The 15,046-nt window shown below is 39.1% G+C and overlaps 1 protein-coding gene across 1 annotated transcript in view; it reads left to right on the top strand.

Moving 5' to 3' along the window:
• Positions 1-15,046, top strand: part of MYCBP2 (MYC binding protein 2) — a gene marked incomplete in the record, with an annotated part of 1,460,675 nt that overhangs the window by 331,324 nt on the left and 1,114,305 nt on the right. Inside the window, 1 exon segment of the mRNA XM_053707907.1 lies at positions 13,122-13,326. Coding sequence (XP_053563882.1) covers positions 13,122-13,326 — 205 coding nt within the window.

Here is a 15,046-nt window from a genome sequence, read left to right on the forward strand (position 1 = left end):
GGAAGATGAATTCTGCCTGGAGGTTTGATGATCTTAGCGGTTTGTAACTAAGGTCCATATGGAAAGAAAACTTCAGTTGGGGGGACGGTCTGCAGATTGCCTGCTTTGAGGTATGTTCAGTATATTTTTTCTAGAGAGATAAGGTCTAGAAAATGCTGACAGTGCCTGGTAAATTTGAGGTAAGCCTGATACAGTGATTTAACAGCAACTGGGATCATGCTTGCAAAAAAGGGTAATATTCATGTTAATACTCATATTACTTAGTGTAAAAACGTTTGCATGTTTTATAGTAAAAACGTTTTTTTCTCTGAGTTTTCCACATGGCTTGTTAGATCACTCCTAAAAAAGGCCCCCTGACATTCAGTGCATGGTGGGAGGGGCCTATTTTCGCGCACTTTATGCGCAGTTGATCTTCAGACTGAGACATACAGCTTCCCTAAAGGAGTCCTCTGGCATCTAGGACCACTATAGAGGGTGTTTTTCCTGCAAAAAATCGTGTTTAAGGGCAGGTAGGGTCACAGCAGAGCTGTGGCAGTGTGTTTGACTGTTTTTTTAACGGTTTTTCCGTTTTTTCTAATCCGTTTTGGGGCCTAAGGGGTTAATCATCCATTTGCAAGTGGGTGCAATGCTGCTTTAGTCTCGTAGAGTTTACTACTTTTTATCACTGTTTTGCAGTTTATGAGGTAGTTTTTTTTCTCTTAAAGTCACAGTACCGTTTTTATTTAATTGCTTTTTCACATTTATTAAAGTGTTTTCCAAGCTTGCTGGTCTCATTACTAGTCTGTTAAACATGTCTGACATAGAGGAAACTCCTTGTTCATTATGTTTAGAAGCCATTGTGGAACACCCTCTTAGAATGTGTGCCAAATGCACTGACCTTTCTATAAGTTATAAAGACCATATTATGGGTTTTAAGGATTTATCACCAGAGGTTTCTCAGACTGACAAAAGGGAGGTTAAACCACCTAGCTCTCCCAATGTGTCAGAACCTATATCTCCCGCGCAAGTGACGCCAAGTACATCTGGCGCGTCCAATGCATTTACCTTACAAGACATGGCGGCAGTTATGAATCATACCCTCACAGAGGTATTGTCCTAACTGCCAGGGTTACAAGGAAAGCGAGACAGCTCTGGGGCTAGAACAAATACAGAGCTCTCTGACGCTTTAGTAGCTATGTCTGATATACCCTCACAATGTGCAGAAGTTGAAGCAGGAGAGCTTCTATCTGTGGGTGACTTCTCTGATTCAGGGAAGGCGTTACTTCAGTCTGACTCTGAAATGACAGCATTTAAATTTAAGCTTGAACACCTCCGCGTGTTGCTCAGGGAGGTTTTAGCGACTCTGGATGACTGTGACACCATTGTAGTCCCAGAGAAATTGTGTAAAATGGACAAATACTTTGCAGTGCCTGTTTACACTGATGTTTTTCCAATCCCTAAGAGGTTTTCAGAAATTATTACTAAGGAATGGGATAGACCAGGTGTGCCGTTCTCTCCCCCTCCTGCTTTTAAGAAAATGTTTCCTATAGATGCCGCTACACGGGACTTGTGGCAGACGGTCCCTAAGGTGGAGGGAGCAGTCTCTACCCTAGCTAAGCGTACAACTATTCCTGTCGAGGACAGTCTACAAAACAAGAGGGAAATTTTGCCCAGTCCAAGCCAGTCTGGAGACCTAACCAGGCTTGGAACAAGGGGAAACAGGCCAAAAAGCCTGCTGCTGCCTCTAAGACAGCATGAAGGAGTAGCCCCCGATCCGGGACCGGATCTAGTGGGGGGCAGACTTTCTCTCTTCGCCCAGGCTTGGGCAAGAGACGTCCAGGATCCTTGGGCTCTGGAGATTGTTTCCCAGGGATATCTTCTGGATTTCAAAGCTTCATCTCCAAAGGGGAGATTTCATCTCTCACAATTATCTGCAAACCAGATAAAGAGAGAGGCATTCTTACATTGCATTCAAGACCTACTAGTTATGGGAGTGATCCACCCAGTTCCAAAGGAGGAACAGGGGCAGGGCTTCTATTCAAATCTGTTTATAGTTCCCAAGAAAGAGGGAACTTTCAGACCAATCTTGGATCTCAAGATCCTAAACAAATTTCTCAGGGTCCCATCCTTCAAGATGGAGACTATTCGAACCATCCTCCCTATGATCCAGGAGGGTCAATATATGACTACCGTGGATTTAAAGGATGCTTATCTACATATTCCGATACACAGGGATCATCATCAGTTTCTCGGGTTCGCCTTCCTAGACAGGCATTACCAGTTTGTGGCTCTTCCCTTCGGGTTAGCCACGGCACCAAGAATCTTTACGAAGGTTCTAGGGTCTCTTCTGGCGGTTCTAAGACCGCGGGGTATAGCAGTAGCACCTTACCTAGACGACATCCTGATACAGGCGTCAACTTTTCAAATCGCCAGGTCCCATACGGACATTGTTCTGGCATTCCTAGGGTCTCACGGGTGGAAGGTGAACGAAGGAAAGAGTTCTCTCTCACCTCTCACAAGAGTTTCCTTCCTAGGAACTCTGATAGATTCAGTAGAAATGAAGATTTATCTGACAGAGGTCAGGTTGTCAAATCTTGTAACTTCCTGCCGTGCTCTTTATTCCATTTCTCGTCCCGTCAGTGGCTCAGTGTATGGAGGTAATCGGATTAATGGTAGCGGCAATGGACATAGTTCTGTTTGCCCGCCTACATCTCAGACCACTGCAACTTTGCATGCTCAATCAGTGGAATGGGGATTACACAGATTTGTCCCCTCTACTAAATCTGGATGAAGAGACCAGGGATTCTCTTCTCTGGTGTCTATCTCGGGTCCATCTGTACAAGGGAATGAGTTTCCACAGGCCAGAATGATCTATAGTAACGACAGATGCCAGCCTTCTGGGCTGGGGTGCAGTCTGGAACTCCCTGAAGGCTCAGGGTTCGTGGACTCAGGAGGAGGCCCTCCTTACGATAAACATTCTGGAACTAAGAGCGATATTCAATGCTCTTCAGGCTTGGCCTCAGCTAGCTGCGGTCAGGTTCATCAGATTTCAGTCGGACAACATCACGACTGTAGCCTATATCAACCATCAGGGGGGAACAAGGAGCCCCCTGGCAATGTTGGAGGTTTCAAAGATAATTCTATGGGCAGAGGTTCACTTTTGCCATCTCTCAGCTATCCATATCCCAGGAGTACAGAACTGGGAGGCGGATTTTCTAAGTCGGCAGACTTTTCATCCGGGGGAGTGGGAGCTCCATCCGGAGGTATTTGCCCAGTTGATCCAACTTTGGGGCAAACCAGAACTGGATCTCATGGCGTCTCGTCAGAACGCCAAGCTTCCTTGTTACGGGTCCAGGTCCAGGGATCCCAAGGCAGTGCTGATAGATGCTCTAGCAGCACCCTGGTCCTTCAGCCTGGCTTATGTGTTTCCACCGTTTCCTCTGCTCCCTCGTCTGATTGCCAAGATCAAGCAGGAGAGAATTTTGGTGATCTTGATAGCCCCTGCGTGGCCACGCAGGACTTGGTATGCAGATCTGGTGGACATGTCATCCTTTCCACCATGGACTCTGCCGCTAAGGCAGGACCTTCTACTTCAAGATCCCTTCAAACATCCAAATCTAATTTCTCTACGTCTGACTGCTTGGAGATTGAACACTTGATTCTATCAAAGCGTGGTTTTTCCGAATCGGTCATTGATGCCTTAATTCAGGCTCGAAAGCCTGTCACCAGGAAAATCTATCATAAGATATGGTGTAAATATCTTCATTGGTGTGAATCCAAGGGTTACTCATGGAGTAAGGTCAGGATTCCTAGGATATTATCTTTTCTCCAAGAATGATTGGAGAAGGGTTTGTCAGCTAGTTCCTTAAAGGTACAGATTTCTGCTCTGTCTATTCTTTTGCACAAACGTCTGGCTGAGGTTCCAGACGTTCAGGCGTTATGTCAAGCTTTAGTTAAGATCAAGCCTGTGTTTAAACCTGTTGCTCCGCCATGGAGTTTAAATTTAGTTCTTATAGTTCTTCAAGGGGTTCCGTTTGAACCTTTGCATTCCATAGATATTAAGCTTTTATCTTGGAAAGTTCTGTTTTTAGTAGCTATCGCCTCGGCTCAAAGAGTTTCAGAGTTATCTGCTTTACAATGTGATTCCCTTTATCTGATTTCCATGCAGATAAGGTAGTGTTACTTTACAAACCTGGGTTTCTTCCTAAATTGGTATGTAATAAGAATATCAATCAGGAGATTGTTGTTCCTTCACTATGTCCTAATCCTTCTTCAAAGAAGGAACGTCTATTACACAATCTTGATGTGGTTCGTGCTTTAAAGTTTTATTTACAAGCTACGAAGGATTTTCGTCAAACATCTGCTTTGTTTGTTGTCTACTCTGGACAGAGGAGAGGCCAAAAGGCTTCGGCATCTTTCTTTTTGGCTAAGAAGTATAATACGCTTAGCTTATGAGACTGCTGGCCAGCAGCCTCCTGAAAGAATTACAGCTCATTCTACTAGAGCAGTAGCTTCCACATGGGCTTTTACACATGAGGCCTCTGTTGAACAGATTTGTAAGGCGGCGACTTGGTCTTCGCTTCATATCTTTTCTAAATTCTATAAATTTGATACTTTTGCTTCTTCGGAGGCTATTTTTGGGAGAAAGGTCTTACAAGCAGTGGTGCCTTCCGTTTAAGTTCCTGCCTTGTCCCTCCCTTCATCCGTGTCCTAAAGCTTTGTTATTGGTATCCCACAAGTATTGGATGAACCCGTGGACTGGATACACCTTTACAAGAGAAAACAAAATTTATGCTTACCTGATAAATTTATTTCTCTTGTGGTGTATCCAGTCCACGGCCCGCCCTGTCATTTTAAGGCAGGTGTTTTTTATTTTTAAACTACAGTCACCACTGCACCCTATAGTTTCTCCTTTTTTTTCTTGCTTGTCTTCGGTCGAATGAGTGGGGGTGGCAGTTAGGGGAGGAGCTATATAGACAGCTCTGCTGTGGGTGTCCTCTTGCAGCTTCCTGTTGGGAAGGAGAATATCCCACAAGTAATGGATGAACCCGTGGACTGGATTCACCACAAGAGAAATAAATTTATCAGGTAAGCATAAATTTTGTTTTATCAGGTAAGCATAAATTTTGTTTTTCCAGTGTCCTAATCCTCCTTCTCAGAAGGAAAGACTTCTGCACAATTTGGACATGGTCCGTGCTTTAAAGTTTTACCTGCAGGCGACTAAGGACTGTCGTCAGTCTTTTTCTTTGTTTGTGGTTTTCTCAGGAAAACGCAAAGGGACAGAGAGCTACGGCGACTTATTTCTTTTTGACTAAAGAGTATCATGCGTTTTGCATATGAGACTGCTGGACAGCAGCCTCCCTGGAGAGTTACGGCTCATTCCATGAGGGCTGTTGCTTCCTCATGGGCGTTCAAAAATGAAGCTTCTGTGGAACAGATTTACAAGGCTGCAACTTGGTCCTCTCTTCACACTTTTTTCTAAGTAAAACAAATTTGACACTTTTGCCTCGGCTGAGGTCGCTTTTGGGAGAAAGGTTCTTCAAGCAGGGGTGCCTTTCGTTTAGGTTCCCTGTCTTGTCCCTCCCGTATCATCTGTGTACTCTAGCTTGGGTATTGAATCCCATTAGTAATTAAGATGATCCGTGGACTCATCGTGTCTTAAAAAAGAAAAGAAAATTTATGCTTACCCGATTAATTTTTTTTTTCTTTTTGACATGATGAGTCCACGGCCCGCCCTGTTCTTATAGAAAGGTTGTGGGTTATTGTAAACTTCAGACACCTCTGCACCTTGGCTTTTCCTTTCTCTTCCTAACTTCAGTCAAATGACTGAAGTGGGAGGGAAGGGAGGAGCTATTTAACAGCTCTGCTGTGGTGCTCTTTGCCTCCACCTGCTGACCAGGAGGTGAATATCCCATTAGTAATTAAGATGATCTGTGGACTCATCGTGTCAAAAAAGAAATAAATTTATCAGGTAAGCATACATTTTCTTTTTAAAAGGGGTGTACTCATTTATGCTGAGCACTGTATATATATATATGTGTGTGTGTGTGTGTGTGTGTGTATGTATATATGTGTGTATGTATATATGTGTGTGTGTGTGTATGTATGTATATGTATGTATGTATGTATATGTATGTATATATATATATATATATATATATATATATATATATATATATATATATATATATATATATATATATATATATATATATATGTATGTATATATATATATATATTATATATATATATATATATATATATATAATATATATAGAGAGAGAAGTTTTTTTTAAGGGGGTTATAGTGTGTATTGCTTTACTTTGTCAGTGCTAAAATGGAGTTGTCTGACTCTGTCCCTAAATCTACTTTAGATGCAGAGTCTCCTGAACACCTTACTACTAAGATTAAGTGTGTTAATTGTAAAGGAGCTGAGGTCTCTCCTCCAGCTTATTTATCTGACTCATGTTTAAAAATTTAGGTTTTAACAAACAATGGAGAGCGCTACCAAGGGTATTACAAATCAAAACTAGAGCAAAATAAAGTGAATATGTCTGAAAGGGACAGTAAACATACAAAATAACAGTGCAGAATTATATAACATTATCTTAGCGGCACCTTTATACATTTAAAGTTTTTACTGATTTTTTTTATCCCAAAGTTGGACTCCACTCAAGGTTCTACTGAGCTGGTCTTGTTGGCACACTGTCTAGTCACAGCACGCCTGATCGCACCATTGAAGTAAATGTAGCTACATTCACTTCAATGGCATGATCTGGCGTGCTGTGAGTAGACAGCGCGCTGGCAAATCGCTTTTGAACAAGACCCGCTCAGAACGAACCTTGAGGGAAGTCCAACTTTGGGATAAAAAAAAAATCAGTAAATGCTTTAGATTCATTCTTCCTCTTTTTTTTTTTTTTTTTTTTTTTCTTTTTTTTTATTTGAAATAGAACATATTCGTTCTCTTTTGAAAGAGGTTTTACTTACTTTAGAGGTTAAAGATTCTAAGATTTCTGAGGATAAGCATTGTAATAGTTAAATTCCGTTTTTAAGACTGAGGTTTTTCCTATCCCAGATGCTGTTTCTGACATGATTTCTATGGAATAGGCTAAGCCAGGTAATTAATTTAATCCTGCTGTAAGGTTTAAAAAGTTATATCCTTTACCTGTTGCTAATGTTAAATTGTTGGAAACTTGTCCTAACGTTGATAAGGCTATTACTAAGCATACTACTATCCCTTTGGAAGACAGTACTTCTTTTAAAGACCCTTTGGATAGAAAATTAGTGTATTTACAAGCAGAGTATTTGCTTAGGCTGGCAATTTTATATTATAAAGATCGATATCAAAAGTGTGTCTTTGGCAGTCCTTGCTAGGAGAGCCTTATGGCTTATAGCCTGGTCTGCTAACATGTTGTCAAAATCCAGTCTATTGTCCCTTTCTTTTCTGGGTAATAAATTATTTGTTTCTGATTTAGATTCTATAATATCTACTGTTATTGGAGGGTAAATGGGCTTTTCTCTTCAAGACAAGTCTAAGGATAAATCTAAAGCTTCCAAATGTTTTCGCAGGGGTCAGCAACCTTGGGCCCCCAGATGTTTTTTAACTACATTTCCCATGATGCTGAGACACTCTTTAAGCTGTCTTTGCATTATGGGAAATTTTGTTACAAAACATCTGGGGGCCCAAGGTTGTTGACCCCTGCCTTAAAGGGACAGTATACACTCATTTTCATATAACTGCATGTAATAGACACTACTATAAAGAATAATATGCACAGATACTGATATAAAAATCCAGTATAAAACTGTTTAAAAATTTACTTAGAAGCTGTCAGTTTGGCTCTGTTGAAAAGGTAGCTGGAAAGCCCACTGCAAGTGGCAAATAAGACACTCCCCCCTCCCCTTTCTTTTGCATATGAAAAGACCCTTTACACAAACAGGAGCAAGTTGAGCGTATTCACATAAAACTTTGGGGCTTGGTTAGGAGTCTGAAAATCAGAGCAATGTTATTTAAAAATAAGCAAAACTATACATTAATTTAAAAAAAAAACTTTATGGGCTATATAAATAGATCATCTACAAAACATTTATGCAAAGAAAAAATGAGTGTATAATGTCCCTTTAAAGGCTGATGCTTTTTTCTAGTACGTTTCAGATCTGTACCAGTTCCTTTGCAGGAACAGGGGATAGTTTTTTATTCAAATCTCTTCATTGTTCCAAAAAAGGAAGGTACTTTCAGCCCAGTCTTGGTTCTGAAAGCTGCAAACAAGTCTGAAAGAATTCCTTCTTTCAAAACTGAAACTATTCAGACTATTCTGCCTTTTTGTTAAGCAAGGTTGGTTTATGTCCACAATAGATTTAAAGGATGTTTATCTTCATGTTCCAATACAGGAAACAACAGTTTCTGAGGTTTGTCTTTCTAGACACACATTTTCAGTTTGTTGCTCTACCATTTGGTCTGGCTACAGCTCCAAGAATATTCACTATGGTTCTGGGTGCCCTTTTGTCTCTGATCAGATCTCTGGGTATTGCAGTGTTTCCCTACCTGGACAATATCTTGTTTCAAGCTCAATCTTTTCCTACAGACTTTTTCTTCACTGACATAGTTGGAGGATCAATTTTCCAGAGTTCTTTGGTTTCTGAAACAAAGGGGACTTTTTGGGGATTTCAAATCGATTCTCCATGAGTCTTTCTCTAACAGAGAAGGTTAAACTTATATATTTATGCACTTGTTGGGTTTTTGTGTGGTTGTAGGTTTAATTTCTCAGTAAAAAAATGTTTTTTTTATATCCCTCCCTTTATGTTAATACTTGTCGTCTCCATGGCTTGGGTATTAATTCTCAGGAGTAATGAATCGTGGACTCTCACCACATGTATGAAAGAAAACATAATTTATGCTTAACTGATAAATTCATTTGTTTCATAGTGGTGGTGAGCACATTTTCCCCCCTGCTCCTTTATTATTATTATTTTTTTTTTTTTTTTTTAAATAATTTTTATTGAGGTTTTTGTCAATATAAACATTTGGTAATTGCCAATATACAATAAAAAAAGAAAACAGAGGAGTATTACAAAGTAAGCTGCAAACATATGACAAATAGGAGAACCAAATGATTGAAAGACAATTACTTTCTCATATTATACAGTGAGCACATTGGAGAGGGCCACTCATGGACCCCAATTGGAAAACCTCATTTTTTGTTTTCTAGGATAATATAATGTCGAGCTCCCTTACTGATAAATGGATTTATAATGAAACATTGGAACACCTCCATAAAATTAACTAACAGCTGTGTTAAAATAGCATGCGTAGGTGACACATATTAGTGATCAGTCCTGCTGATCTAGACAGGGCATATGAACGCATACCTATTATGCTATGAAGGGTTAGGTACTTAGGGAGCAATTAAGAGCTGTGATTCAGGTGCGGTATAGACGAGACAAACCGCCTTGTTAGTTCCCCTAGAGTAGGGGATACATTATTGTGGGTGGGGGGGAGGAGGTGGCGTTTTACATATTTTCAGGATTATCTCACCGTTGAGCATTAAAACAGAATAAAATGCACCTTAGAACTATCTTCGTTATGTAAAATATGAACAGGAAGAGTTTAAACACGCAATGATAAGCAATGCGAATACAATATAAAGAAATATGATACGTTATATATGCTAATAGTGAAATAGCTATACTTAGAACTATGCAACAGGGCATGTTAAGAAATGTGATGGGAGAGGAGGAGTTAAATTTAAATGAGCGAAATCAGGGATAAGAATTCCCTTTCTATCTGACATTAGCAGGTAGGACCAGTCATAATAAGAATATACATTGGTGGGCCAGGTTTGATAGATACCCCATTATCTACAGGAAGTACGGTCCCTGAAGTAACATGTGGGAGACTACAGAGCACATCATAGGCCAAGGGCTGACAGACGTTATGAAGGGCATTATAGTGACAGTAGGGAATACCGCTGTTCCACAAGCTTGCAGCAGTTATGCACTGCCGTCCAGGCACGGGCCCTATGCCCAGACAACAGACACCACTCTTATGTGTATAGGTGAGTTATTCTCAATAGTTGCCCACTCACTCTCCTCAACCTGGTTAAATGATATGTTTAATGCCCTTTGTGCTAACTATGGAATAAAACAATTGAAATCTGGGTAATCCCTATATCTATGCAAGGATGATAACTGTTACTGAGGGGTCTATGAGTAATCAGCAAGTGATCATGACAGCAGAGGTGGCAAAACAGTAGTTTTTTACACATACTATGTGCAGTGGGGCTAGCTATAATTTTGCAAGGCATGCAGCAACAAATTGTAGGCACCTGAAATAGTCAACATTCATTCACAATTATAGGTGTAATATCAGTTGCATGTCTGATAATTATTAACAATAAGCATAATAAAGGCCAACCTTACACATCATAGAATAAATAGCAGATAGAACACTGTTAAGAAAGCATTTAAATGTAGAATAGCTAGCTCATATCTAACAGAAACTTACATATATAGTAGTAGTAGAGATTAAGAACCAGCAGGTAAATTAAAATAGCACACAGTTTACTAGATAAGCAACAGTCTGATGGATGCGTGCTATTAGACTCAAAAATACCAAACAAGGTAGCAGCCTTATCCCTTATAGGTTGGCTATAGTGTATATGTAGGAAATAGGCAGTAATGTGGCATAAATCTACAGTATAGGGCTCAACATGTGTGTGCTTATACATAATCAGGGGTTAACAACTCAGGGAACCCACAGAATAATAATAAAAAAAAAAAAAAAAAAAATATGAAATAAAGGGCATGAATATATAATACAGTAACCGGTTTGTGCCACTGAAAAACGATATGGAAAATAACACTTCCCATATTATTAGAAAAGTAGACTAAACCAATAATAAGAACTACTTTAACTTCTTATTCAGCTTATGTATCCTAAAGATATGTGCATATTGATATAAACGTTTTAACACTTAACACTTATATCAGATTTGTAGCCACAGATAACTAGGCCAGTGGTGATCTATGGTAGAGTTAGTACAAATGTTGTCTCCGCTTTAACCGATTCCTTCTCTGCGGCCAGAAAAATCACAGTGTAGCTGCTGTGAATGTTTCAGTAATGGCCACCACCTCACAATCACTTCCAAACTCTGGGAGTCCCAGCGCAGTAGTGTAGCACAAGTTCTGAGTCCATCTCGCTCTCTACCATCATCTCTAGAAAGTCTCTTAATTTCTAGGGAGTCTCGGTGTGAGCACCGGTAAAGTAGCTGGTAGTAAGGAGCCGAGCGTAGGTCCTGTGTCCACAGCGGGTCTGTAGCGCACTGCAGTGAGTCCAACTGTGATGCCGCTCCTAGTGTTTCATGCGGCGGATAGAATTGCGAGCCGCGCAGTTCGGCATCTGATGCCCAAACCCCTTCTGGGATAGCGATCACTCTCGTCTTAGCCATGCCATAGCAGGATAAATTGTGTACCGGCCTAGGTATTAAAGATGGCGGATGCCGGGGCTCCATTACACTCACTATGTCATCCCAGACCTCCTCGCAAGCTGCTAGGGTAGTTGAAGCTGCGTCATGGGCGTCAAGAGCATTGAAGGATTTATCCATCGCTTCTAGGAGAGATTGATGATGTTGCTCTAGTATGTCAGTTATCTGTGCTAGTAGAAGCGCCGCCATATTTCTCATGCTTCAACTTGAGGCAAAGTTAAGCTGAAAAGCGTGTATTGCAGAGCAGGAACGAATAGTATAAAGTTCTCAGACAGCAATAAAAAGTTAATACTCTTTATATTTCTTTAATCAGAGGCCACAAGTAAGATTAAAGTCCATATAAATATTGTATAGATCAGGAGCTCCTGAGATGTGCGACTTGTCTTGGTGGTAGTTGGCTCCTCCCCCCTTTATTATTATTATTAGTTATTTGTAGAGCGCCAACAGATTCCGCAGCGCAGAATTTTAAAGCTCTTATTCCTTTTTCTTGCCTCATTTTGCTATATGTTAGAATGAGGTACATGTGAGGTGGGAGGGGTTAGGAAGATTGATTCCAAGGAGTAATGGATTGTGGACTGTCAACACCATGAAATAAATGAATTAATTAGGTAAGCATAAATTGTGGTGTCTTTTTTTTTTTTATTGGCTATGAGTGACTCAAAATAATTTTTTTGGCTTATGTTAGTGGTGCCTGTGATGTTTAAAGGGATACTAAACAGAAATGTTTTATTTTATGATTCGCATAGAGCTACATTTAGCCACCAATCAGCAAGCGCTAAATGGGCCGACTACTAAGCTTTCATTTCTGCTTTTCAAATAAAGATACCAAGAGAACAAAGACAAATTGACAATAGGATTAAATTAGAAAGTTGCTTAAAGGGATATGAAACCCACATTTTTTTCTTTCATGGCTCAGACAGAGCAGGCAATTTTAAACAATTTACTCCTGTTATCAATTTTTCTTCGTTCTCTTGGTATGCTTTGTTGAATGAGCAGCAATGCACCACTGCTTTCTAACTGAACACATGGGTGAGCCAATGACAATTGGTATATATATATGCAGCAACCAATCAGCAGCTAGAACCTAGTTTCTTTGCTGCTCCTGGGCATTCCTAGATAAACATTTCAGCAAAAGATAATAAGAGAAGGAAGCAAATTAAATAATAGAAGTAAATTGGAAAGTTGTTTAAAATTGTATTCTCTATCTGAATCATGAAAGAAAATGTTTGGGTTTCATGTGCCTTTAAAATTGCATGCTCTATCCAAATCATGAAAGAAAGAAAAATTGGGTTTAGTATACCTTTAAGATATTGTTTAATAGCCACAACATGCAGTTTTCAGCACTTTTTATTATGTAAATGTATAAAAAAAAAAATTTAAAACGAGAGCAAATTAAGTCCTGTAAGCTCAAACTTGTGAACTTTACATAAACATTACACCATTTGGTTAATTGCACTATTGTGTTGAAGCAATTTTTTTTTGTTTCTTCTCTTTAGAAATAACACAGTAGTATATGAGTTGCCACTATTAATGTTTAATAGTGTCTAATAGTAAATTATGTTGTTGAATTTTGGTCTGAAGACTTGGTGAAATAGAATCTAACAATAAATCCACTTTGTGCGATTATACATTCATGATGCTTTTCTTTGCTTGAAATAGGGTTTGGCATTGAAAATATGGCAACAGCAATGGATGAAGATCTTGAGGAGGAACTGGATGAAAAAGATGAAAAGTCTATGATGTGTCCTCCCAGAATGCATAAGTGGAAACTTGAACAATGCATGGTATGCACAGTATGTGGAGACTGCACTGGATATGGAGCCAGCTGTGTTAGTAGCGGAAGACCAGACCGGGCACCTGGAGGGTACGCACATATGAATAAGAATCACTGTATGCTAGCTGTACTTTACTTTTATACTGCCTATTTTATGCATTTTCAGCCTAGTTAAAAATATAAAATCCTGTCCTATGCACATAAATTCCATGTTTCACTAATGAAAATTAAATCAAAAAGATTTCCCCTTCTTCTTCCTAACCTTTTATTTGTTTTTGGCTGCATGACTAAACATTTGTTACAGCTTCTCTCTTTGTTTTGATACTACCAAATTCTTAACAGGTACCTTTGTGCCAGTTGTAATGGTTAAAGGGACAGTATACTGTAAAAGTTTTTTCTGTAATGTATTTCCAATTACTTGTTTTACCAGCTGCAGAGTATAAAATGTAGGAGAAATTGCATTTTCATATTTATTGGTGTATAAGAATTAGCCAATTAAAATGGGTGGAACTTGCAACTAAAATAACATCTCATTTTATCGCTTTGTGTATACACACTTGCTTTCTTATCTTATATTTGTCTGTAAACCAAAGCTCAATACTTAGAGCAATGGAAAATTACCATTTTATTAGTCATCTCTTCTACACCCCACTGGGAGTATTTCTTCTGCTGGCTGTGTTTACACAGCCTCTCAATAGCCTAGTCTTAAAGGGACAGTCTAGTCAAAATTAAACTTTAATGGTTCATATAGGGCATGCAATTTTAAACAACTTTCCAGTTTACTTTTATTATCACATTTTCTTTGTTCTCTTGGTATTCTTTGTTGAAAGCTATTCCTAGGTAGTCTCATATGCTAATTTCTAACACCTTCAATTGCCGAAATAAGGGTAAATGAACTACTTAACAATTTAAAACACTCCAGCAGGTAAAGTGGATTATTTGGAACAAATTAAAGGGGAGAACAGTTTTGGGTAAACATTCCTTTTAAGAATGTTTGTTTTATCGACTTTAGAGACAACTACCCCATGCTCTTTAAACTTCAGCTTTAGTTAGATTTTTTTTTGCTTAAAGGGACACTGAACCCAAATTTTTTCTTTCGTGATTCAGATAGAGCATGCAATTTTAAACAACTTTTTAATTTACTCCTATTATCAATTTTTCTTCGTTCTCTTGCTTTCTTTATTTGAAAAAGGCATCCAAGCTAATTTTTTTGGTTCAGAACCATGGAAAGCACTTGTTTATTGGTAGGTGAATTTACCCACCAATCGGCAAGAACAACAGTGTGTTCACCAAAAATGGGCCGGCATCTAAACTTACATTCTTGCATTTCAAATAAAGATACCAAGAAAATGAAAAGAATTTGATAATAGGAGTAAATTAGAAAGTTGCTTAAAATTGCATGCTCTATCTGAATCATGATAGAAAAAAATTGGGTTCAGTGTCCCCTTAAGATGAGTAGTGCCACCCATCTACTTAATACCTCTCCAACAATACTTAAACATATCTGTCAGGTTTGTCTTCAGTTAGCTGGGCAAAAAAAAAGTACCCCTTTATTAAATGTGTATAAAGGTCAAAACTGAAAAGTGCATAGATGTATTTCAGTTACATTTTTACATTTACACCTTCTCAGTCAGCAGTGGCTTGCTTATATGACACAAATTAATTCTTCATAGGCACAGTACAGACCACCAACACCAGCAGCTCTTTAAGCTTGAAATCTTCTATACTGGACCACACAGCATATGTGCATAGGCCGCTGAAAAACAGTAACATTTACTAGAAACATTTTTGCTAATAAAATATATATATT

This window comes from Bombina bombina, chromosome 3 (assembly GCF_027579735.1).
Source record: "Bombina bombina isolate aBomBom1 chromosome 3, aBomBom1.pri, whole genome shotgun sequence".
NCBI classification, from domain to species: domain Eukaryota; kingdom Metazoa; phylum Chordata; class Amphibia; order Anura; family Bombinatoridae; genus Bombina; species Bombina bombina.